The 27,704-nt window shown below is 43.5% G+C and overlaps 1 protein-coding gene across 1 annotated transcript in view; it reads right to left on the reverse strand.

Moving 5' to 3' along the window:
* Positions 1-2,219: 2,219 nt before the first annotated feature.
* SLC9A5 (solute carrier family 9 member A5) overlaps positions 2,220-27,704 on the reverse strand; it is a 1,894,848-nt gene continuing 1,869,363 nt past the window's right edge. The window contains exon 16 of the mRNA XM_069604452.1: positions 2,220-11,354. Within this exon, the coding sequence (XP_069460553.1) occupies positions 10,882-11,354 (473 nt within the window). The 3' untranslated portion in view covers positions 2,220-10,881. The remainder of the gene's footprint in view (positions 11,355-27,704) is intronic.

Here is a 27,704-nt window from a genome sequence, read left to right on the forward strand (position 1 = left end):
CATATGAGAATCCATTCATGAGAACCGCTACTCCCATACACTTGCAGAACCGCTGTTTCAAACAAACAGTGCAGGTAGCTGGCTCAGATTGCAAACTCTAGGACGCCAGTCTGACTGCAATATTATTCTACATACATTGTAACACAGATGCAGTAATTGTTCGCCATATATTGAGCATCAACTTTCAGTTTACTGTATGACTTTGGTGACAATAAAACACCACTTATAGCCTTTCTGCTCCCACATCCCATCCCAGCCTCATTAACGCTCACCTTCCGAAACAGTATTTCATAAGTGTAACAAGTGCAATGGTGTCTTGTTTTATAAGTATTACCGGCGATGTCCGCGTACACCCAAAACACGAACAAAAGATGGCGTGGGCAGCAAAAGAATCTGACGCACTTCACGCTGTTCCACAACCAATCAGTGAAAGCATCACATGTCCGCGGACATGACGCTATGGATTAGCCAATCGATTTCTTGTCCGCGGAGCAAACAGGGAAGTGTGAACGCGGAGCGGACATAGATATCACTAATTTTTTAGACTTACTTTTTGGTCGTTTTAAAGGAAACTACTGGACGGATTGTCACCAAATTTACAAAAGCATGCTTTTGGGACCAAGCCCCTGCCCCTGCTGCAAATTTGGTGAAAATCCGTCCAGCGGTTTGGCCTGTAGGCGTGCGCAAAGTTTTTCCCCCATTCAGTCTATGGGAAAAAAGATGTTTTGGGACCGCCCCTATAACTTCCCCCCCCCCTGGACCAAACATCACCAACCTTTGCAAAATTCAGAGTGGCCCATATTCTTTTTTTGCAAAGTTTGGTGATGATTCGTCCAGGGGGAGCGGATTTATAAGCCGCCCAAAAAGTGCTCTTCCTATGGAAACAGCAACTTAACCATATATATATATTCATAAATACACATTTAATGTGTATAGTTCCAGGTCTAGAATGGAAATTATGGTTTTGCTGTGGGTTTGTGCTAGCTGTATGTGAAATGGGTTGTCATTGAAGTTGAATGACCTGTCATTATTGAATAAAAGGAGGCTAAATACGCAATTTACCATTACCAAAGTCTAGAACGATACTTCCATATACAAACTAACTCCACTGAACTCGAGATATATGGGAAAATTCAGTTGTAGGTACAACTCTAATGGTTCCTACTATAAAAAAGGTTAAACCTGAGGTACTATCTCCTTCAGCCTGGAAAGATTGCTGCGTTTTAGGGTAGTCTTATTCGTCAAGCTCCAAATGATTTGAATATAAACAATCAGCATTTGGGTGAATGATATGGAGTAATAATGATTACAAACGAAAATATAATGAAAACACTGACGTATGGGATAAAGTCACCCCTAACGTACGTTATAAGGATGTTGCAAGTCGCTGAGGAGTTCCTTGACAAAATAGAGGAATAAAGCTAAAGGTCACAGAACCCCGAGGTGACTTGCAATATCCTTTTTACGTACAGTAGGGGGTATTTCAGTCCTTATAATACATGGCCACACATTGTCATCCTTTTATACCTGGCCGTTTGCTTAATCTAATGTAATCCATTTGATGATCCATATCACTAATGTGGAATTTGTTTAGATTTAAAAAAGCTAATGTGCAGCTTTGAATCTGTTGCGGAAACATAGTTTAAACATTCTTGATAAAATGCATAGAAAAAAGTTTCAATTTTGTACTTTAATATAAGTAATAACATGCAGATTCTCGCTCACATGTTAAACTTAAGCTGCACACAAATGAATCATTCGCCCATAAATAGTTCCTTGGCAATTAATTGCGGTAAAGTGTCACAGAAAACTACTTAACAAGCAAGGAATTTGAAAAACATGTAACAGCTTTAATTAATTGACCTAAAAATCGTGCCTTTGCTGGCTCAAGTGGTAGGAATTGTGACGTCACAACTGAAGCATAATTACTGATTATGGAGCGGTTGTGATGTAATTTTCTTTTTACAGGTCAGTTGTGATGTCACAACTAGTCTGTAATGAGAACATTATTTCGATGGCTTTTAAACAAATATTGCAGGCTGCCATGTATTATAGTGTCATACTTTTTCTGGTGCTGTTTATGGGTATATATTCTTTTGACATTTTTTATTTAACAATGTGCCGTTGTTCACGACCTGAATAAAATCGTATTGAAAAACAAAGAGGCCATTCACTTGTATGTCATTTTAATGTGTTGCATTAATACATGACAATGACCATTGATTTGAATATATTACTTTATTTGTTACAAAGGGAGCTGCATATACATTCACAATAAAATAGCAAAGGTTAATGGCAGTTTAAACCTTCACATACTGAAAGTATGCTTGGTTAATGAAAACGGATGGTGGCTGAAGATTCACAAAGGCTTACCATCGACCAAAACATAGAGAACATGTTATCACAACAACGTAATACCTGTAAATGGAACAGCATGAAAATATTTTAGCGATAACAATGTTAAACTGTATTTCAAGATAACTAAATCTCTTGCAAACATATCCATGCTCATTCATGTGCCTTAACAGAATACATTCAATAATAGGATCCTTCTATAAAAATACCAGATTCAGACAAATCCAGTACACGACTATGTTAAAAATGTACCCTTTTACTTACATTGCTGGCTTTGTATACAGGCGGTAAGGACACCACAAACAGGAATCGCCCTTTGGATGGTTTGTTGCTCCTGCTCAAACAACTGTTTTTAAAATTCTTCAATTCATAACTGAATAGTCTTGGCACTGCAACACAGTTTAGAGCCAACTTTATCCTTATAAAGCACCTGAGCTGCTATTGTTGTATGAGAATAACCAATCTCTAATGTTATCCCAAGGTGAAGGGATTGGGTCAAACATTGGGAAGTTAAATTAAATGAAGGGATACTCACCGCTGAGGTTATTAGCACCTTGCTATCACTATAGGAGAGAGAAAAGTGCTAATCAGCCTTTCCTTATGAGTAGAGTGTCCCTGCATACAGCCTCCTCTGCTGACATCCTAGCCCCTTTGTCCGTGGTCAGTAAATTGAGTGCCACCAGTGTCAAGAAGTCCCCTGCCTGGCTCTGTAGAAAGGTGGGAAAGTGACCCCCAAGCCAGATGATGACAGGTCCGAGGCAGAACGGGGAGGACTCCCATGGCACACTTTCACTATCTGGGCTACTTGGGACGGACAGTAACTTAAGAGTTACCATTCTCCCTCCCTAAGGTAACTCTCCCCCCAAGGTGGTCCTTTCACTATTAAGTTTCCTCCTCCAAAACACTAACCCATCAGTGAAGTCCATCCTCAAATGGTTAATACCTAATCAAAATCTTAGGGTTAACCTGAAGGATAATGACAAGGCACACCCTTCCATATTCAGGGCCAGTATAGAGAAAGTTGGCTATCCTTTAAGGGAAAATATTCCCCTCACCAGACACTTCTAGTGTACAGGGTAACATTCTCAAAACGTTTTTGGAACATCAGGGAATTTATTTTGCCACTTCAAAGAGTGATTTGGGCAATAAAACGGCACCGGGAATGCATTGTTCGAATCCTGTGGCTGCCCATCTAAGGATTCGGTCAAAGGGAATACCAAGTTATAAAAATACTGTCTCCTGGCAGAGAATTTCCTTCCCATGAATACAACGTCACCAGTTCCCTAAGTGCACAGACTATTTACCAGATCAAATAACGCATGGGATTCACATGGTGGGAAAAGAGAAGCTATCAGCTCAGTGCAGGCAGCCTGAGGAAGATCAGAAGAATCATTACAAAATCTAAATAACTGTAAAGGCCAAATATAGGCTTGGTCCAACCCCCCAGAGTCCAAATTAGCCCAGGCACACTCCAGGACACTAGTCAATCCCAGCCCTCATTCAATCGCCACTCCCAGGTGCAGACACTCAGTAAAAAGTACAATCAGGGGGAAGAGGGAACAGACTATGAAGCAACGAGTTCCAGACTGCTGAGCTCGTGGTGCAGCAAGGAGGCTTGTGTTTGGAGACTGTAACGAGAGGGGAGACCCGGCAGCTGCAAGAGTAAAGGAGACTTGAGAGGTGTGAGCAGAGGAACCCAGGAGGTGGGGCTGGTAACAAAAGAGGTGATGATAGCTGAGGAAGTGGTAAAACCTGGCATGGCATGAAGGAAGGTGATAACAGCAGAAGAAAGCAAGGAGTATGTAAAGCCCGGAGCAGATTGGAAGGAGGTTCTAACAGCAAAGGAGGGACGATGTATAATATAGAGTGGAGTTGAAGGAGACGATCGCAGTAGAGGAAAGGTGGGAAAATATGCAGCAGAGTGGAAAGAAGTAAGAGCAGAGGAAATGACGGAGAAGGAACAATCTGGATTAGAGCAGAAGTCAGTGGCGACAACAGAAGTAGAGAATAGGTGGTTACAGCAAGAGTGAGGAGGAAGGAGGTAGAATCCGAGCCTGGAAGGGAGACGGAACTGGTTGTGACATCAGGAGAGAGTGATCCAGAAGAGTTGAGGAGGCAGCAAAGGAAATCTAGGAGCAGGATTGACACAGAAGATCAGGTCTCAGCCAGCCCGAAAAGGCAGGCTCCTGCTGGCCTGGAGGGTGGGAGGAGGAATGAACCAGGATTGGGGGTGGAGGGGTGAATAGTTTAAAGAGGAGAAGAGTAAGGTCTCCCAGGTCTTACAGGAGTGGGCAAGAGACCCCTCTTTCTAGCTCTCCCTGCCTGCTAGGAGATCTTAACTAAGCACATTTTTGGGAACTGTAGTAGCGTAGTATGTAGTGAATTGCTAAAAAAAAAGCCAGGGTATGCGAGTGTATAATTAGAGGTAAAGTTGTACAAAAGCACATGGAAGGCTCACTAAATTAAAGAAGGCATTTTACATTAAGACAGCACCGTAGGAGGGCCACTGTCTTGTATAATGCCTAAAGGCAGTGGCTGTCCGGAACCTTATGCACAGGCTTTCCTGCACTCACACTCTTCTACGTATTCCTTAGGTCCCCAAATATCCACGGGAAGTCATGCAATATGCTGCAACATGTTTAGTTCAAGTGATGTAAAGGCTGTAGAGGGCTGCATCACTTGCTGATATAAACGGTTTGGGGAAATGTGGGCATTTTTCTGCATGTGATTGTTTTTGTTTATTAGTATACCTGTCACCAGCACGTTCTATTTAATATCCGTCTTTACTTTTATTTGCAAGTAACATATACACTTTCCAGTTCATGAACATATTTCTGCTAAGCTTCACTTTCAATACCTAGTTTCCCATTAAAGAGCACTTTGGAATAAAGGGTGCTTCATAAGATGCTGCACGAGTGAAACATACCTTCAGCTGTGGCTCTTTGAGAGTCATAACCAGTCAGGAATTTACCAAGATATCGCGGGAGGATGGTAGTTGGACGGGATTCGGAAAATCAGGATTGCTGGGTGCTATGTCAATAGTTTTTATACAGTGGATTTGAGAAATAACCTAAGAGCAGCCAATGTCGCTAGTTAAATTGAGAGCTTGGAGATAAAAGTTTAACATGACTCCAGAAGAGAGAAAAGTTTAACATGACTCCAGAAGAACTGCAGGTTCTGGAATAAATGTGCCCTAGCCGGTATGAACACATTTAGAGGGTCATTTTACAAAAGTAGAAATTACATGGAGGGGTGCCTCAATGATAGCACTTTTGTGCTGTTGGGTGTCCCCCATGCAATTTTAATCATTTGTAAGCGTAAAAAGAGGTGCAGTTGCCTTTGCATCTTGTTTTTGCACTCAGTTTTGCTTGTCATTTACACATGGAAGACCGCTTTTACACTGGATTCAGGTTATAATGGATAACAAGTGAAAAAAACAGATGGATTCCATATAAATCCATTGGTTTTATGCTAGCACGAAAATGTCGTGCTGGTAGTGTAAACACCACGTGGTATTTGAAGGTGGAGGGGCAATGGACAGCAGTATCCTATGTACCGTTTTGGGCCTCCATGTACAATGAAAATCCCCCCACCCCCACGTAAAAGCAAGTAGTAAATAACCTATGGCTTGGTTTTACAACTTCCTCTTCCATTTCGGGTTCCCGAGCCAATGCCATCCACTTCACCAAAGGGCTAGAGCTGTGATGAAAAGAAAACATTAAAATTATGCAATTTACTCGTCACCAGAATTGTGAGAATTTTGTAAAGAAACGTGTATTTGTGGACAATCTGATACAGTGGATGATCGTGTACCTTCACCAGAACCAACCACTCGCTACATCTGCTCTTGGATGAATGTGTGCAAGACGGAGGCCGGCTCACACACTGGTTGCACATCGACAGTTTAGGCATCCCAGTCCCTCCTTTATTCCAGGGAGCTCAGAGTCTATTCTGAGCCAAGCTGTGAAGGACTGAATGTCTAACCCTGAAATCCTTACTCAGAATGTGAGGTAGAGTTCCTGCTCTGGACCAAGATCACTCAACAAGGTAGGTTGCCGAGGACTGATAAAATCAAATTCCTAATAGCAGTTGCCGAACCACGATCCCGGCTCAATACCTAGAAAGATCACTGGCAGTTATGAATGAGGGCCATCGCATATTTCCACAATGGCTTTCTCGCCTTTTTTGAAACACCATGCTGCTTATTTGGGGATCAAATATGCCTATAAAATGTGAATTTCGTCCAGCAATTTTTATTTTTATTTATCAGCAATTTTTATTTATCAGCCAGTTAGCAACATGGTTTCTATTCAATCCTCGTGTGAGAAAAGTATAGAAACATGCGACATGTTTCACTGTATGGTAAATATATGGAAACAGTTTTCCTTACACGGATTACAATATTTTCCGCATGTATGCCCTCTACAGTTTCAAAGTGCAATACTATATTTGCCATCTATAGCTATGTAAACAAAGATTTGTGCCCCTTTCTCCAAATGCATTTCTCCTAAATACATTAGGAACAAATATTTCAATAAAATTAAGAATGACATTCATATTCAAAAATAGCATTTAGTTGGCATGCACGTCAAACTGCACCTTGGCCAAATATAAAAGGCAGCAACAGTTTAAAAAACACAATAATAATTAATTTTGACATGAAAGAGAACATACTTACTGAAAATAGCAGGAAGCAATGCAAACAATATTGTTATGGACAGATTTATTTGAAAAAACCGAAAATAACAACGTGGCTATCTAGCTGTTATTTTCCAAATTACAAAAAGTGTACCTCCCCAGTTGGAGTTCTTTTCCTAAATAGTTAAAAGTGAATGAAAAACGTGGGTACTACCTCTTTTTATGCACAGCTCTTAGTATGAGAAGCAGTAGTGGTCTATATTATGGGAAACCCTGGAATATTCTAACCAAACCTGTCAAATGATGGGAGCACCTTTGTGTGCAATTCCAGTACTTGAAATATTACAAAAATACACAAATGAGTAGCTGGGCATATGCTGGCAATATCTAGAAAATGATTTGGGTACATTGACATATGACTGCAATAGCTAGCATATGAGAAACGGGACATATGATGGAAATAACTGGTAAAAAGTATGATGGCTGCGAGGGAAGGAGATTATCCCTATGTATAACAAAGGAGAATGTAAGGATTCATTCAACTATCGTACGATCTCCCCGACTGACTGCCTCGCTAAGGTTTATGGCAAGTTTATTCTCCTTCGTACTGATGTCTGATGTACAGAGGCCCAGGGGTCAACACAATTCGTCAGGTTTTTCATGTATTCCAAATAATCCAAAAATACATCCTCCTAATGAATCGGGTACTGTATTTTACATGCCTGGTCCTTAAAACAGTGTTTGGCACTATCAATGAATCTTCCATGGGCAACAATTGGAGAACAAATTACTTAACTCCCAGCAATGTTCTTTCTGATGGATGTTCCGCCCATGGATTCCTAATCTATGATATCCCTAACCCAGTGCAGCTGTTCTTTCAGAATGTTTCCACCACCAGGGGGTGCAGCGCTGCTCCGTGTGAGCTCTGCCTGACGCCTCTATGCGCCCCACGCCAAACATGATGTAAGGGCCAGTATATATTGAGTTCCTTTTTTCTGTACACTCTGTTAGCTAATCGGGAAGAGGCTCGTCGAGCTTTTCATATTTTTTTCTCTGTACCATGCCTACTTCGCTAAGGCCTTGGGGCTTCAAACCGTGTGCAGATTGTGGCCAGCAGATGTCGGTCTTGGATCTGCACTGGATTTGTCCATACTAATTGGGCAAGGACCACGACAACTAGTATTGCGGGTCGTGCCAGTCTATGCACCTGAAGGCCCTCGGAAAAGGTGGCGAAGATCTTCATATTCGTCCACAAGGTAAAGGGTGAGGCTCTGCCACCTTGTTCAAGAACGCACAGCACCGACTGCCGCTCTGAAGACAGGGCAGCTGCATGCAAGGAGAAGGAAAAGGAAAAAAAAACATTTGAAGAGGTCCCGCTCCCCGAGTGAGTCCTCACACTACTCTTCTTCCTCGAAAAAGAAGAATCACTGCTCCAAGGATTCACTGCTCCAAGGATTCCTCGGAACGGCTGGCGCAGGTACCTTTACACACCCAATCCTCTGCCTGGAGGAATGGGAGAACTTTCCCCTTAAGATGCTAGACATATTTGCCAAGGTACCAGCGCCTTTGGCCTCAGCACCTTCGGCTGTTGCTGAGACCAGGCCATAATTTATACAGTGATGTTATGCAAATGTTTGCTTTAGACCCAATGGTGAGACATCAATATCCTTGCCTGTCTCGCAAGCTGCAAGACAGGGTTTTGTCTTACCACAAATGGTATTCACTCTGTATATAAATACTGAATTGAATCTATTGATATTATGACTTTGCTAGCAGATGCACTGTGTCTTGCGAGACTGGGGGTTCAACTCTTCACCGAAGATGCACTGTACATTTTTGAAACACCTCGAAGACCACTCAGTTTGTTCAATGGCAGATGCAAACAGAAAGGCGAACATAAATATTAATAAGACTACATGTATGGCATTCCATAATCGTAAAAAGTAAAGTAAATTTGATACTACAAGTTAAGAATTGGAATAGGTTGAGACATTTGATTATTTGGGGTTGAATTTGAGTCAGGAACATACATGTGGCCACCAGATGGAGAAATGTTTAATGACTGTCACTGTCACATCAGGGAGATGAAATTGTTAAATTTGTTAAACAATTTGTGTGATGATCTCCACTAGCTAGGATGAAAGTGTACAGGCTACACACCCTTTCATCTGCATTGAACAGTGCTGAAAAGTAGGGACTTTCATTTTTAGATTGTAGAGAAAATAATATTTTAAAAACGTAGGCTTTCACTCCCAAATAGTACCATTAAAATCCTGTCCAGATTTGAGCAGTGTCACCTGGAATTTCTCGCATGGTCCTTACACTCCAAAGGAGATCCATAGTGCCTACTAAGATAGCTCTATTGGAAATGACATATCAAGCATTTAGATCCACAGCTTATCCCATCACTATATTGACATTAAGTCATTTTGGAATGGAAAGTTATCTGAATGTAATCAAGGCGTTCCTTCTAAAAGTTCTGTATATGAAATTGCACCTGGGATATTACCCACAGCTGCTTTTCTAGAACAAAAGAATGCAAGATACTCTGAGAGCTGTCCCCATTGTATAAATGCTACAAAGGACCATTAAGCACATTTTGTTTTTCTGTCCGAAGTATGTTATGTTACATGAAGGTCCACCTTTTTTAAACCAATGCTGCTAAAAAAAGGAACAAGGACACTGCACGATGCACTTTATCATTGTAAATCTGCATATTATGATATTATGACCTTTTGAGTAGCAAGTTTCTTAATAAGGGGTGGTTGCAAAAAACAAGATATTTACTGATCTGCAAACAAGCTTGGTAGTTCTTTTGTTTTTGCACAACTCGAAAGGTATATTTTGTAGCTATTATCTGTGATATTCACTAATGTTAAATGTCCTTATGTTAAGTGTGGATATGTGTTGATATATTTAATTTTGAACAGGTGCAGACCTAGGACATCTTAACGTACTATCATAAGCTGCCTGTCTCTCGGAGGCCATACTTTAATGTCAGTCAGCTATATAACATCTGTGAATCTTTAGCCCGTTAGCATTTTTGGTGCATTTTTGGTGCTTTTTACTCTTACAAAATAACAGTTTGTTCTTTTGTATTGATTTTAATATTTTGGATAGGAACACTGTTGGTTAGTGGATTTGTGTATTAAATAAATATTGAAATACTACTCAGAAACATATTCATTAGTTTAGAATCAAAATTTACTGGCCCTTAATTCAATTTCACATAGCTCGAGAAGTACTCATTTTGGGGAGGACAACAATTTGAGGAACCAGTTGCTACAGTTAAATTACAGTATGGCAGATCATACATTTCTTTAAAAAGCAAGGTGTGTTATGGGGGATCGTGACAGAGTATCCGAAATGCAGGAAATTAAAAAAGCAATGCTGATTAAATATAAACATAACAAGGACTAACGGGTTATTTCATTTATGAAGTTCCTTCTGAAATTAAGTTTTAATCACATTATGCCTCCTTTTTTCTTATTGCTTCATTATAAAATACAAATACTATTATGTGATTCAAATGTGAACTCGCACTTTAAAGTCAAATGTTCCATTGTAATATATACCAAAACCACGGATTGGTACGTGTTGCACACATTATGAGTCAAAGTTAGATTAAGTACATGATGTACAAAACAGTTCATGCCTGAAGAATGATCTTAGAAAAACAATTGTGACAAAATAGATCAATTTTAATAATAAAGTACTTGTAAGAATTATCTCTCCCCTAAAAATACCCCTTATATGCAGAGGTGCATAGACAATTATAATACACCAACACTGCTTTAATTCCATAAAGTAAATATATCTGAACCAAAAAGAACTATTTTCAGATTCCCTTTGTGTTCTTCCTATAAGAATCAAAAGGAACTATTTGGTTTACATTCTAGTGGATCGGTTGAACTGCATTAACCACCTGCTACCTGCTGACCCAGCATGCAGACCCCCTCTACTGGTGTCTGCTGTTGGCATCAATGGCTGAAGCTCCTGCTGCTGCAGAGTACTGTCTGCACTGCTGTCGCTGTGACACCTTCCAGTGTGGGAAACATTATTTGGAAACTGGAAGCAGGTGCATTGTTTCTGCAGTGAAGGATTGAATCGATCATCAATTCTTGAGCATTTGATTCTGTTTGAGGGCACGAGTGTCTCAACCAACGGGGGGGAAGCCACGCTTTCCAGTGAAGATATGCTTTGGTTCCAAGCTTTTTGCATGTCAACGGGAACAATCTTCGTGGTTTCCGAAGAAATACAAACCATATGATCATCCTGCTCACCCTTCCATGGCAATTGTTTTTCTGCCGAGGTCGGAGATGGTGGTATGATGCAAGGGCTTTGACAAACCTCCAGATTGCCTACAAAACATAAGGAATGAAGATAGCAGCATTAACACAATTTCCCTCAGAAAACAACTATTCCTGATGTTTAATGCAGAGTTTTCGGAAGAGAGAAGTGCTAAATTCTCAATGTGTAAATAATATCGGCTAGCAAAGAAAACGACTAATCGAGATAAAAGGATGACAGAAAGATAGACCACAAATGCACATTTTATCCCGAACTATGAAAAATGTTCAGTCACACTGATATGACTCAATGGTGATGGGCAAAGCGAGTAAGAAGGTTTTTACACATTTTATACATACTTGCTAGCTTGCTATCTTCTACCTCATACGCATGGAACAATTCAATATTCTTTATAGAAGGTTCACTTGATCAACATGGTTTAGTTTATGAAAGGAGGTTTTAGAAGATGTTGACTAAGCTGTATTTATTTAGCATCAACATTTCCCAATATGCTTAATTATTCCATTAATCATTTCAAGTCACAAGTTTACAGTCCTTTAAAAACTAAAATTATTCCACTGCACACCTTTTTTGAATAGTTCAGGGCACTTGCCTTGCTGCGAGAACTCATTGGCTTTTGCCACTGCCAAAAATGTGGCTAACCTTCCCACAAGGAAAGGATCATCAGAAACATACTCATTACTTAGCAATAATCTTCATTGCACAGAATAATGCTTAGGACTGCGATGAGGAACACCCTCTGGAGAAAGTCACCTATCATCTACATTCTAAAGAAAGTCCTTTCTTATCCTTGAACCCTCCAACAGCCAGGTGGAGTAGCATAAAGGTGTTGCAATACTCTAATACTCTAATTCTTCTGCACTAGCACCATACAACATGTCCTGCTTTATGTCTGAGATGGAGGGAAATATTACTGTGAGAAGAAAAAGTGCAAGTGAAATGAAGATAACATTTAGGTTATCAGGGCATTACCATTTCATCTTTCTTTCATGTCACAGTCTTAAGCACTCAGGACGCACCAAACAGAAGACAGCGATTTTTGACAAACCTCATTCAAATCAACTATGCTTAATTTGTGTTTAAGAGCCATAATCATGGTTTTTCCCCTTCTCCCAATTTTGGGTAAGATGGGTGTGTTTGGAGGGGAGTTAGTTCCTGGTCTCCTGAACAAAACATTGTGCCATTTAGTAGTTTGTATTTAAATATTTAGTATTTATTTATTTGTATTGCGCAACCTGCCCAAGGGCATCAGGGCGCATGTTTGGAAAGGTAGTTACAGGTAACAGTTACATAGGTAAATCCAAGTTGCATTATATATATATATATATATATATATATATATATATATATATATATATATATATATATATAGACCTATTTACAGTAATAATGGGAACATGCCATAGAACAATATACAGGATGGCAGAGCAACTTACATATACAATATATACAATGAGAAGCCAATTAGCAAGTAGGAGATGCAGGAATTACATAGAGGCATCCAAGGCATCCTGTTCAAGAAGCCATCACTACAAAGACCAGAATTCCTTGAGACTGTAATTAAAAAAACAATTGGCAACAGCTGAATATAAACACAGCCTCCCTGAAGAGAGTTGGAGACTCTAAAGTACTTGGAGGAGCAGAAATACTGTGCGTTTGAACTGGCAGTTTGGATTTAACTCGGGTATATTATTTGAACATTTTGTGGCAGTTGGGATTTAACCCTGTTATTTTTTAACATTGCTGGGATCAAACCCTGTTATTACTAGTTTAAGGATTAAAATGACTGGGAACTAGAGTGCGCGCCTGACCTTTTCTTTTTTACTTAATGTTGCAGGAAGCCCGGGTCCAGGAGGCAGCAGCACCGGGGGTTATCATGCCCTCACTTTGAAGAGCCATAATCATGGTTTTTCCCCCTCCCCCAATTTTGGGTAAGATGGCTGTGTTTGGAGGGGAGCTAGTTCCTGGTCTCCTGAACAAAACATTGTGCCATCACTACAAAGAGCAGAATTCCTTGAGACTGTAATTAAAAAAGCAATTGGCAACAGCTGAATATAAACACAGCCTCCCTGAAGAGAGTTGGAGACTCGAAAGTACTTGGAGGAGCAGAACTACTGTGCATTTGAACTGGCAGTTAGGATTTAACCCTGGTATATTTTTGAATATTTTGTGGCAGTTGGGATTTAACCCTGTTATTTTTTAACATTGCTGGGATCAAACCCTGTTATTACTAGTTTAAGGATTAAAAAGACTGGGAACTAGAGTGCGCGCCTGACCTTTTCTTTTTTACTTAACCTGTGTGGGGAAATGTTATGTGAACATAGTATTTACAGCGGTACTGAACCTAGAATCATGATGCCAGAGGAAGGACCTAAATTAAGCCTACAGCATCTTTTAAAGGTATTTGTGGTAGTTCAGGTAGCTGTCCTGAAGACAAGGGAAAAGGACACAGATTGTTTGGGTAAATACTCAAATTTGGGACTGTCAAGCCAGTCATGACACAAAGTAAATGGGCACTCTGTGAGTTTATTAGCATAGTGCAAAAGCAAATGTAAATGTTGCCGACGTGACTGTAGTGGAATAAAATGTGGAATTCTGAGTTGCTCATGTGACCATCTGAGCATCCTGATAGTGATGATAAAATGGAGACTGAAGGCAAAAGAGTAAAATCACTGATTATGGTGTTCCTGCTATATTGTTGAATGGTGACCCTACTGAGGTGATGGCAATTACACCTAATAAATTACAAACAAACCTAGAGAATTGTAAAGTAGACAATATAGAGAATACCTTTTTACTGGAACTTTGTTATAGCCTTCCATAGACTATAAATGGCATTCAACCCGCTGGTAGTGCTAACCTGGACCAATCTATTGATCCAATAATAGGCACAAACTTGACTCGTACAGAAAACCTCTGTATCTATTGAACTATTATGCATGTCTATGCAAATAGGATGAGCAAACTCGTTCTGAACACTTACAAAGTTAACAGCTAGCAATTTGGACAGCAATTTCACCTCCACCTCTAATCTAAATGGAAATGTGTCCTCATACAGTTTTCAGCTGGTCTTAAACAACCCATTGATGATTTGTCAAAATATTATTACCGAACTGGATTCTACTTAAACTAGATAAAATAAACACCTTTGGCAAATGTATTGCATCTGCAAAACTAGAAGTGTATAATAGCATTGAAGGGCATGCATCAGGAATAAGATCCCAGCTAATGATTGCATTGTTGAGATTCCTCTTGGCAATGATCAACTAGAAGATCCTGCCAACGATAAATACAGTGCTCCCTGAAGACACTTTGCATATAAAAAATACCCTAAACAAAATAAGGAAAAGAGGGTATTTAAGAAAAAGAATAACGTTGATGGCTCTGTTAATCATGACCTTACAGGAAATGAAGTTGCTGGCTATACACTTAAGCAAACATCAAAACATTAAAACAGAAGGAAAAAAGGTAATAAAAAGGACAAAAAGCAGAGAATTTTAAAACAGAAAGGGCAGTGGAACAGGAACATAGAGAAGAGAGTATGCCAGCCTTAAAGCAGATCAACGAAAGTCGGATCAAGAGACAGGTCACCCAAGACATAATTACATTGCTCTATGTATATCAGGACATTTACAATATTAATAACTCCGCAATCCACCATATGGAGAGTGTGGTACACTCCCCTCTATGTGTGGGAAGAAATCTCAGGATGAAAGTGTCAAGTTGTTCAAACCAATAAATGTGAAAGAAACTAATCAAGATTGCACTGCGATAAACAGACCTTCTGAGGTAACTGACCCTTGGTTGGATGCAAACCTTTCATGTGCATTTCTTATCCATCCTTTATTCCTCAGTGAAAATTATCAACCTTTTAATAGATCCTTTATGTTACAGATACTTCCCACCATAGCGCTACTTTGTGCTATTTCTTCAGCGGATATTGATTGGATTGAATTGTTGTCTATTGACAGTAAATCATTTAGGTGCACTGTTATTCTAAGAATGTTACCCAAATTATTTTTTTCTTTTAGAGAAGATTTGATTAGAATGTGTTTTGAATTATCTCTGGATTTATCGATACTGCCTAAATCATGTGATTATATTGACCCTTTTATTCCAATTACAGAATGGGTGAAATAGTGTCATTGACTAATCCTGCTTTAAGTGGAATTTATGGCTGACACAAGGGTGGACTCTTACTGAGGACAAGCAGCAAACATAAACTACAGGGTTTGAAAAATATTCTCTGTAATCCTAATTTATTGGGGAGCAGGTAAACATATATTTGGATGCTTGATTCTGGAAGCTACTGGTTCTAAATGTCTATGACCCTCCTGTTGGTGGTGAAACAGACCTATAATGTTTTTAGAGACCTGCTTAGTGAAAGGAGTATTATAAAAAGTGACAAGATTGTTATCATTGGTGGTGCCTTAAAATATCATACTGATTTATTAATCCTATGGCTAAAATGAAACAAGCTAGCAGCAATTCGCAAGGCAGGGCATGGTTATCATTTATGGCTGAAATGTGTTTTTAATGCCAAATGGCCGCACAAGAGAGACATACCAGGACAAGCACATGGGTTACAAACACACGCTAGAATTATTTATACATTTATTGACGTTAGATATTTGTATGTTGTCCACAGCTTCGTTTTGGATCACAATGTTAGCAGTGACCATTATTTGCTGGATATTGCACTGTCATAAGGATCTAAGTCTGTTGAATCTAAGAAGAAGATAGGATCTCCTATTATTAACTCTAAATGAAAATTCCACTCCTTGATCAATGCTTAATTAAATTGCTATAAAACAATATTTGCATAACATTGTTATTCCTAATAATACAATAATACCTTTAGACTCTCCAGTTACCACAATTGATGGTGTAAAACGAGTAACTAGCACATTTGGCTGTTGTGGGAAAAGGATCACCCGTCTTGTCAATTCTGCTACACATAAAACTGTTTATGAAATGACGATTCTAAACAAGATGCATGCATATGCGCAATTTAAGGCAAATTAGACATTAAAGCACTCTGCTTAATTATCATAAACTGTATGTCATTAGAACATTTAAAAAATGTGTATAAAAACCAGTTTAGACAATATAAGTACAATACTTGCAACGCACATTGGCAGGAATTGATGAAGGCATTAGGTGCCAACAAAACTCAAAAACATTTTTGATGGCTTCAAGTGATATAATAAACCCTGTCAAATAAATCCAATTAGTGAATCTCAACTGATTAATTATATTAGAAATACTCTAGATAGCCTGAAAAAGGCTATAGCATATTTGCCCATATATAAAACAAAGAAGCCAATTATAGAGCCTGAGGACATTTGTAATTTGATCTGTAAATTAAAATATTCTAGAGCACCAGGGCCAGACGGTCTATCCAATGTTTCTCTTAAATTGGACATAAACCTATGGTCTGATATACTAGAGATAATCAGGGTAATTCATGGAAATTCGCACAAAAGTGGCGATAAAATTCATTTCAGCGTACAGCGTATTCATGGATTTTAGCCTCCAAAACCAGCCGTGGCGCAGCGACCCTGCAGCAGCGCCAGTTACGCCCCCATGAACGCCCTCGCGCAAGGAAAAGGCATCAAAATCCCCAATCCAGCGCAAAGGTCTGCGCCAACCCAAAACTAGTTTACCGGACTGGCAAACAGCAAACGCCAAGCGGGGAACGTGTATTACGGGTTTTGCGGTAACTTCCACACGCGAAAGGGCCTGTGCGAGCGGGGTACGTGTATAACTGGGGTTTGCTGGAAGTTTCACACGCGCAATTGGCCTGGGTACGTGTATTCCAGGGCTGCGCGGGAAGTTTCACACGCGATTGGCCTGGGTACGTGTATTACAGGGGTGCGTGGGAAGTTTCACACATGAATGGGCTGGGTACGTTTATTTCAGGGGTGCGCGGGAAGTTTCACACGCAAATGGGCTGGGTACGTGTATTACAGGGGTGCGTGGGAAGTTTCACACGCGAATGGGCTGGGTACGTGTATTCCAGGGGTGCGCGGGAAGTTCCACACGCGAATGGGCTGGGTACGTGTATTTCAGGGGTGCGCGGGAAGTTTCACATGCAAATGGGCTGGGTACGTGTATTACAGGGGTGCGCAGGAAGTCTCACACGCGAATGGGCTGGGTACGTGTATTTCAGGGTTGCGCGGGAAGTTTCACACGCGATTGGCCTGGTTACGTGTATTTCAGGGGTGCGCGGGAAGTTTCACATGCGATTGGCCTGGGTACGTGTATTCCAGGGGTGCGCGGGAAGTCTCACACGCGAATGGGCTGGGTATGTGTATTTCAGGGGGGCGCGGGAAGTTTCACACGCAAATGGGCTGGGTAAGTGTATTACAGGGGTGCGCGGTAAGTCTCACACGCGAATGGGCTGGGTACGTGTATTTCAGGGGTGCGCGGGAAGTTTCACACGCGATTTCAGCAGGGTACGTGTATTTCAGGGGTGCCGGGGAGTCCTACACGTGATTTGGCAGTGTGGATCCTCCCAGGTGTTCCCTGTACACCCTCCACGGCCCCTGCAGGCAGCCCACACCACAGGGGACTACCCTGCATCCCTGGTCATGTCCCGCAGGCAGCCCACCCACCATGGGCATGCCCCCCAGCAAAGGCACATGTCTCCTTGCACTACTGATCACCAACTCATGTCCCCTTGCACCCCCAACCCCCAGTATTGCGGCGCACCTGCCCGCAGGCCCCCACTCATGTCCCACTCATGTCCCCCTGCACCCCTACCCCCCAGCATTGCGGGGCACCTGCCAGCAGGCCCCCACTCATGTCCCACTCATGTCCCCCTGCACCCCCACACCCCAGCATTGCGGGGCACCTGCCAGCAGGCCCCAGTCATGTCCCCCTGCACCCCCCAGCATTGCGGGGCACCTGCCAGCAGGCCCTGACACATGTCCCCCAGCCAACACGTCATCACAATCTAGATCCCTGGCCCTTATGGGCAGTGTCCACATGCCAAACACCCACCCAAGTATTGCATCCACCCACTTAGAAATGCCAATTACATGATACAACCCCAATGGCAAGTATGTAAATGAACACATGTCCCTCACATACACACAATGGGTGTAAGTGAATGTCAAAACCCATATCATGATATGCATGAAACCAATGAGATGATACTACACATTGAAGTTTGATGAAAAAAATGTATTAAAAGCAACATAAATGGAATTAAAAATAAACAATGGGAATTAAAAACCAAAAGCAGCATGTCCGTAAAATAATGAAAAACCACAAATCATAATCCAAAGGAAAGGTGTCCAAAGTCACAGTTCAAAAAAGTAAATCCAAGGGAAAAACAAAACCGAAAACCATTGCTCCATGGGTAAATCCAAAAAAAAAACTAAAATCCAACAGTCAACTATATACAGATAAACAATCCAGGGTCCATGATGCCAACTGAAGAAATGAAACCTATCTGAAAATACTACCTAATAAAAAAACTATATACAATAATGTGGTCCATTGTCAAAAAGGTCCAAAATAAATAAAAAAGCAAAGGAAACCTAACACTAACTACAAAACTATTTACAAGGGCTGCGGGCTAGTCCGACGGCTCACTGGTTGTTGTCATGGGCCAGGGCATCATCGAACTCCTGTTCAATGGCTTGGAGGCGGGCATGTTCCCTGGCCCCGAGGTCCCGCAGGGATAATGCAGTGTCCAGCTCCAACTCTCTGCGAATACCCTCGAGGCACTCAGCCCGCCTCAGCGCCCTCCGCATGGAGTTCTCCGCCCTGACCATTGTGAGCCGTTCCTCCTCTGCCCGCTGCCGCTCCGCACCTATCTGCTGGCCCAACCGCTCCCACACGGAAGACACTCCCATTCCAGGGTTCTCCTGCCCTCCGGCCGATGCCTGCCCCCCTGATGTTGATGGCCCCGAGCCATGATGCCTCCCACGCCGAGCCTGCCGCTGCCTCCGACGCAACTGCCTGTGCCAGCACGACGGCATCCAGGCTGATGGAATCTACCGACGCCGTCGTGCACGTGCCCTGCCCGATGATACCGTCACATCCTCCATCTGCTGGGGTCCAGTTGCTGGTGTGTCCACCCCTGCTGGACCTCCGACTCCCGACTGTGGCAGGGATGGGATCCCCACCGAGTTGGCTGCGTTGGTCGGGGCAGGTCCACAGGGGGCCCTGGTGGCATCTGGGCCAGAAGACGGCATGGAGAACCACTGGCACATAGCCTCCACAGAGGAGGAGAGGGTCGCCAGAGTGGCCGACACATGTATGAAACCCCCGACCACGGCCGCTCCCAACTGGGCCACGTTGGCACGGTGCTCTTCGTGATGACGTGCGTGCTCCCCCCGGGAAGCACGCACCTCATCACGAATGACACCCGTGCGCAACGCGACACCAATCAGGACCTTCTCCATACGGCCAGGGGTCCCCTCGTCCGCAGGTGGAGGGGAGTCAGATGACATGGACATCCCCCCTACCTGCGGACGGGCCTGGGACGGGGCATCCCTGCTGGTGCATGGTGGTGCAGTCACAGTGTCAGGGACAATGACATGCACAGGCACCTCCACGGCAACCTGTGCTGCCTCCTGCCCCTGCCCCTGGACTGCACCACTTGCACCAGCAGGGATGCCCCCACCAGGCCCCATGTGCGGCTCAGTAGCGGCCTCCTCCTCCTCTGTGGAAACCACCAACCCGGATGGCTCCACCCCGTCTTCCGCTGTTGCAAGCCCCTGTGGGGGCTCACCCACCCCTTCCGCTGCAGCCGTGGGGGCATCCCCGCCACTTTGCTCCACAGCGCCGTCTCCGCCCTCTTCTTCACTTTGCACTGTGTAGAGGGAGACATAGAACACAAGCACCAGGGTACTGTACAATGGTCCCCTAGACAGGAAGCAATAGCAGATGAGTGGCACTGTCAAAGATCACTTCCATCATGTCCCTCCACAACACATGGGTCAGTGCAGGCAAAACACATGCAGTAACAGGCATGGCGCATGCTATGGACATTAGCAAACATGTCCAAGGGACTCTTGAAACATACAATGTTGTTTTTGAACTCACATGCATCATGGGTCATGCCTATCACATGCACACACTTCACCGTACTTTCATCCATCTGGACTCGTACACCCCAGACACAGTGGATGCAAGGATAACTAGGCTGCATCAGTGATTCTGAACATTGTCACAGACATGTGTCATGCATCCATGGCATTCACAAGTCACAGACACGCAGGTCAGACACACAGACATGGACACCATACATGTACATGGCATCAGCACCCATCCCTCACCCCCACCCATGTCCAGGAACAGAGACTGGCATGCTCTCATGTGTCCATTCCGCATAGGGCTCCCCATGTTGCATTTAAACACATACACCAACCGTGTGCTTCACACATTACTGGTCTCACATGCATGACCATGATGTCCCTGCACACACACACACGCGTACATGGCCTATGTCACACATACAGGCAAGTATCAGACAACCAGCACACTGCAAGATGCCCTGTCTCACACAGCAATGCTTGGCCACTTACCGCTCGACTCCAGACGGGTCTGCCTCTCAAGGATCTGGGCATGGAGCACTGGGCGTACACGTTCCAGGACCCTCAGCTGGATGGTACTCATGCTGCCCCGGCCCCCCTCCACGAGGTGCCGAGCCTTTATGAGGGTCCTGGACCTCAAGTCCTCCCAGCGCTTCTTGACTTGCTTGATGTTGCGGGTTGCCACCCCCTCCACGTTGATGGCAACCACAAAGTCGTTCCAGATCCTGTCCCGTCCTTCCTTGTCGGCGCGTGATGATCCGAAGAGGGCATCATAATGCCCCAGGACAAGCTCCACCAGGACACCAACATCCTTCTGACTGAAGCTGGTGGCCCTCTGCCCCTCTGGCTGGGGGTCTCCAGTGGTCACGGATGGCGTTTGCCCCGACATGGCGACCCCCGAGGCAGGCGTGGGTGGGCAACTAGGTCCTGGGGCTGGGCTGTGGAGCGATGGTATCCCAGTCGGGAGTCTTCTGTTCCAGCAGGGGTGGACACAGCAACTGGACCCCTGCAGATGGCGGATGTGCAGGCACCAAATGGTAGGGCACAGTGGCAGCAGGCAGGCAAACAGGCAGGCAGCAGCAGATGGCTCGTGGGAGGCTGCTCGGGGCTCTGGGGGGCAGTAATTCGGCCTTTTGGGCAGGAGCGTGGTCTTCCGTGTGCTTATGCATGGCCAGCTTGAGACGGAGTGATTTGGCACGTGAAAATTCTGCACGTCAGCGTGTAATTCGAGGAAAGGCCCTTAGCGCGTAAGCGCGTCAGCACGCATACGCGATTCCATTGGACCAAAGGCCCTTAGCGCGTAAGCGCATCTGTGACGTATCGCGCACGGGCATTGCCCTGGCACGGCTTGAAGATCCCACATGGATTTCCATTGCTCTGTACATGCTTTTCGTGGGGTGCGGTGCGTGTGTTTTGCAGGCGTTGGGGTTCACACGCTATTACTTCACAGCGGGTGGGTGTTGGCTACGCGTTCTTCTACATGCAAGGCAGACGGTGAGTGGTGCCCTGCTCCCCCAGGCCCGATCGCGTGTAAAACCACCTGCGAGCCCCTGAAATACACGTACCCAGACCAATCGCGTGTAAAACTTCTTGCGCACCCCTGAAATACACGTACCCAGGCCAATCGCGTGTAAAACTTCTCGCGTACCCCTGAAATATACGTACCCCGCCCCCCCAGGCCCGATCGCATGTTAAACTTCCCGCGAGCCCCTGAAATACACGTACCCCGCTCCCCCAGGCCCGATCGCCTGTTAAACTTCCCGTGAGCCCTTGAAATACACGTACCCCGCTCCCCCAGGCCCGATTGCGTGTTAAACCTCCCGCGAGCCCCTGAAATGCACGTACCCCTCTCCCCCAGGACCGATCGCGTGTTAAACTTCCCGCGAGCCCCTGAAATACACGTACCCTGCTCCCCTAGGCCCGTTCACGTGTAAAACTTCCCGCGCACCCACGAAATGCACGCACATGCTATTATTCACACAGCGGGTGTCCGTGTTTGTCGCGTACCCCTTTGCACGTCATTTGTCCTAGAGGGCCACAGTATGGGACTTTCATCAGAGCTGTGTATACGTGCTTTTTGTTAGCGCACATTTTGGCGCACATTTATTTCATGCGCAGGGATGCTACCGCCTGCTTTCGTGTGGCGGACGTTTATGGGCCTGTGCGCGTCTTTGCCCGTGCGCTGGTTTGCCCTATTTGATTCCATGAATACGTGTTGTAGGCGAGCGTGTGGGCGTTCCGCGCACTTGCCTCCTGTACTTCCCCCGTGACGCCCATATTTTCACGAGTTGTTCCCCATTCCGCGTGTCACGCCCCGTGTTCCGCCTACTTTTGTTATGTGCACCGCGCTATGTGCGATTTCGCTGTGGCTGTGGCACACGCCGTTAGATGACCTGTGCGCTGGCGTGCGCTGCGCACTTTTCAGCGCACATCCAATATTTTTCTCGTGCACGGACTTCCATGAATCGATGTGCACTGGTTTCCCTGCGATTTCCGCACTTGCACTGCGATTTTCGCTCTTTCACTGCGAATCGCACGTTTTCGCACGCTTGCGCCAAATTTTTCGGCGCACATTAATTCCATGAATCGGCCTGAATGTTTTCTCAGATCTTGGATACATTTAAGATAGCAGAATCATGGAAGGAATCACTTCTGATACCTGTATTTAAGAAATGTGACATTGTCTGGGCAACTATAGACTGTTGGCCATGGCTGATTCTATTGGTAAAATTGTCGCCTCATTTTTGTTCAGAGAACTAACAATTTGGGATAAAAGGTGTGGGATTCTTGACAATTTCGCAAAGGGCTTCAGAAAGGATCTGCAACCATGCACAATCTATTAATACTAATTTTACTCAAGAACTCTAAATATAAACAGAAAAACATACCAATATACATGTTTTTATTGATTTTGTGGCAGCTTTTTTTAGGGTCCATAGGAGTCTACTTTGGGACAAATTAGCTAAATGGAGAATTGATCCAGGACTGCTACGCCTAATACAGGGGCATTATAATGGTACTATGGTCAGTGTCAGATTAGATAGTACTGGCTCCTTTACCCTGAAAATTATAACATCCTGCGCTTTGAAACTTTTACATTTATATACAACAATATCTCAGAATTCTTGGGCTCTATACATAACCTTCCTCCAAAATTGGGCCCATTGCATGTGACTTGGATGGCCTCTGGAGAGGCAGTGGTCATCTTCAGCCAAGCCATACAAGTTATCAGCATTAAAAGATCATTAGCTATGGTGAACAATAATGTAGAGATAATCATTTTGCAGTTAACACTTCTAAAATAAAAATCATGTATTTTAGCAAGAGCAAAGGACATAATTACTACTGGTTTATGGGTGTTCATAAACTTGAAGTAGTAAAATAATTCATTTATATGGGTCTTTTTCTGAGTAATAACAAATCAATTGAATCGATAATCAGAGTGAAAACGTTAAAAGCCCTATCGTTAATGACAACTATTAAAAAGTAGATTGCACATACTGGAGGTTATAGATTGAAGGGTTTATTCATATTATATACCGCCAGCATAGTTCCAAATATATTGTATGGACTAGAGATCTAATCTTTCCCCTGTTCTAAGTAGTTGAACATTTTGGAGGGTAAACTTTACAGAAAAACCCCATGTCTTCCTCAGTGTGTTCCCATTGAATGTTTACACTTTGGGCCTCATCACGAGTTGGGCGGTAACGCCGGCGGTATCACCGCCGGCGGTATTAGCCCTACCGCCAAACCCCCCCGGCGCTATTAGCGCCAGATCACGGGTTTGGCAGTAATGGAATTCCCCATTCCCCACTGAGCCCATTCGAGAATGCCCCATTCCCCATTGGGCTCAATGGGGAATTTTCGCGCTCTTAACGCCAGCGGATTTCCCGCCGGCAGTAATAGCGCGAATTTTCAGCAGATTTCCCCCCAGCTCAGAGCTGGGGAGAAATCCGCCGAAGCCCTGATTTGGCGGACCCTTAAATCCGGTGGTAATAGCGCGACCGCCGGATTTAAGGGTTACCGCCAAACTCGTGATGAGGCCCTTAGAGTTGGGAGTGTAGTCACTAGATAAACTGTTAGCAATAAGAAGAGGGTGCATTTACATTAAAAGCTTGACGAATCCTGATTGTCCTCTGCTAGAAATATTGGGATGCTTTTTTGAAATGTACCAATTTATAGGACCTAATGGATTTGGAAGAATAAATTGAACTTTCTTTAGTAAAATTGAATTGGGATGGATTTGTCTGAGCCACACCCGGTAACTATGGGATCCTTTAAGCACAAGGCGAAACCATGGTATTGGTGTTTTATTATGACTATGTTATGAGGAAAAAAATCTCTTACTAATCATAGTGCTCATGTAATTAATGGTATGAAACCCCAAAGCTATCTGTTAAAATGTCCATTACAGAAATTCCAGAGCCTTCCAACTCCGCCTACAATGAACCCAAAATTGAAATTACAAAAAGATAAATTAATTTGTAGACTATTGAAATGTAATGGCCAGGTGTACGACATGTTTTAATGCAACACAATGCAATTATAAACTTGTATGAAATCTATTTTAGCAAATTTGTTTATAGTTTGAATGTTATTACATCAGATGAATTTTGGAGGAGGTGTTTAACACATTCTCAAGTATCGCTTTCCTTGTCAATAATCAACATGTGGCTAAAAGTGGAAAGTCTACTTAATAACAATGATAAAACTTAAAGTATGAATTTTAGGTTTTTGTGGATGTTTGGGTATTTCAGCTGCATTGTCTTAAATACAATGATGTTAATGTGATTATTGGAAATATGTGTTAATTATAAATCGTGGACTGTAATATTTATATATGTTTTGAATGTAGTGTGAAAAGTTGGCTTTTCAACTAATACACACTTTAATTAAAAAAATGTACACACCCACGTGTCCAGACCTTTAATTTCAACTGTTGCCACAGTACTGCATTCTAGTTCTCTCACACAATCCAATTCAATGTTTTTTTTTTTTTATTCTTTAAAGTTGGGATATACAGTTATCCAAAGCACAAAAGTCATTAATATCCACATTACAAAACCTTTGTAGAAAAATACCTTTGCGCTGTATATTGGTTTTTATATAACATAGGTCACCTTTATTTTGACAAGCAGTTTCGAAAGTCCGACCAAATGTCTCTCGGCCGCAATGTTACTGATACCATACTAATGAATAGTTCTTCATTTTCATTTGCCATGTTAGATCTATCAACCATTCTTCTTAATTGGGTGCGGATTTGTCTTTCCATTTCCTCAGCATATATCATTTCGTTAATATATACCCCATATTAACCCTTTAAGTGCTGAGGATGAGGTACCTCATCCTCAGCAGTGCATTTGCAGTGCAGTGGACGAGATACCTCGTCCTATTAAGCACTTCAGTTTGTGTAATGGCAGGGGGAGATTCTTCCTCACGGCCCAGGGTTTGGATTTCATTCGTAATGCGCGCTGACATGAGACTGAATGTCATTTCACACGCTGCAGCAATTTTGGCTGCGGTGTGCGAAGGAGAAGGTAGGTTTCTCCCTCGATCTCTAGCATTTCGATGCCGTTTTGATCGAAAGAGGTGTCCTCAGAAAGGAGACACTCTCCGCTTTCCAATGACAGCTACCCACAAGCATTGCTGGACATGGATTGCTTGGTCCGCGCCCAGCAATGCCACTAGGGATGCCTTTCTTTAAGGGAGTGGGGAGGCTGCATAGTATACAAACAGCCCACTCTCCACAGCCCCAAAGGGATAGGGCATTATATGTCGACCACACTGGGGATAGACTGGCAGTACAATCTGTCGATCTGCCCCTAGGAAGAGCCAGATCTGTTTTTTTTATTATTTGTACCTGTGTCTGGTGATTTTATTGGGGGTGGCACTAGATCACCATGGATGTGTTTTGAAGGTGGTGGAGCGGCCCTTTCCGCCTCCGACCCCAATCGTGTTTTTTAAATTATTTTTTTGGATAGTGCAATTAGTGGGAGTGGAAGGAGTGGGAGTGGTTTAAAAAAATATTATTGTGGAGGGTGCAAAAAAGTATGCTGGCTGCTTTCCATAAAAACAAAGAGCGCATTGCTGGGTGCGGACCACTCGATCTGCACCCAGTAATGCCACTAGATCACCAGGGATGCATTTTTTGAGGGTGAGAGGGTGCTTAGTATAATAGGTGGCCCTCTCCTGCTCTGGACCCCACAGGGATGGGACAACAGATGTTGCCCTCCATGGGGGCAGACTGGCAGTATAATCTGCCAATTGACCCCTAGGAAGGCGCAATTCGTTTTTGTGTGTGTGTACTTTTCAGTGCTTTTAATGGGGATGGGGGAGTGGAGGTGGGGTGATTGGGTAGGTGTATATATTGTGCGCTGGCACGGTATGTGAAAACACTTTTATTTAGGGAGGCAAGTGAGAGCCCATTGAAGTAAATGGGCAAATAGAAGGCTCGGCGGGTGAGTTAGGTGAATGCCAGGTGGGTAACACCTGCCAAAAGCACGTGAATTAGAGCAATGGCACAGCTGTGAACCTTGTGTGCTGGCAAAGTGGGTGAAAATACACTATTTTTTGTGTTGGTGAGAGTCCACTGAAGTGAATGGGCAGATAGAAGGCTTGGTGGGGGTGTCACCTGTGAGTTGGGAGCTATGGTATTGTGTTTGGCACTAGGGAGCAGAGATGTGTATGGTGTGGGTGGGACTGGGGGGGGCAGGCCTAAGTGTGTGTGCCCTGAATATCGGATGCTGGCTGCTTAACGTACAAACAAAGTGCATTTTGGGAACATAGGAATGACCACCAATTTTTCAAACGTCTCAGTGAGAGTAAATGAGCACCATAGCAAGTGTGCATTGCATGTTTTGAAGGAATGAAGAACGTCTGTATTACTAGTACACCCGTTTGTGACTGCTGCATGTCTCATGCTATGCAAAGCATGAGATATACACTTCCATGTGTTTGTGCTGTTCAGTTGGGGGGTTAGTCACAAATGTCTGTGCTAGCAACGCCAACGTTCATTCCATCAGAACATTCCTTCAGAACATGCAATGTACACTTGCTATGGTGCTTGTTATCTCTGTCACAATAGTCACCCTGACGGTAAAATGTGTGAAAAGCATGAGACATACATACAGCTTTGGACAGTTTGATTGTTTGAGCTGCTGAGCGAAGCACGACTTTCATATGCAGTCTGTGAAGTCCTAGCATATTGCGGCTCATCTGCATGCATAGAAACACTGTGCCTGTGTCTCTAAGTGTATAGCTGAGCATTGATATGCAACAGAGTGCTATAACCCCCCACTCCCCAAGCTGAGGAAGCTCTCTGCCGGACATGTCTTAGACCCAGTGTTCGGG

The sequence above is a fragment of the Ambystoma mexicanum genome, chromosome 1p, assembly GCF_040938575.1.
Source record: "Ambystoma mexicanum isolate Mex_15411 chromosome 1p, UKY_AmexF1_1, whole genome shotgun sequence".
Taxonomy (NCBI): Eukaryota; Metazoa; Chordata; class Amphibia; order Caudata; family Ambystomatidae; genus Ambystoma; species Ambystoma mexicanum.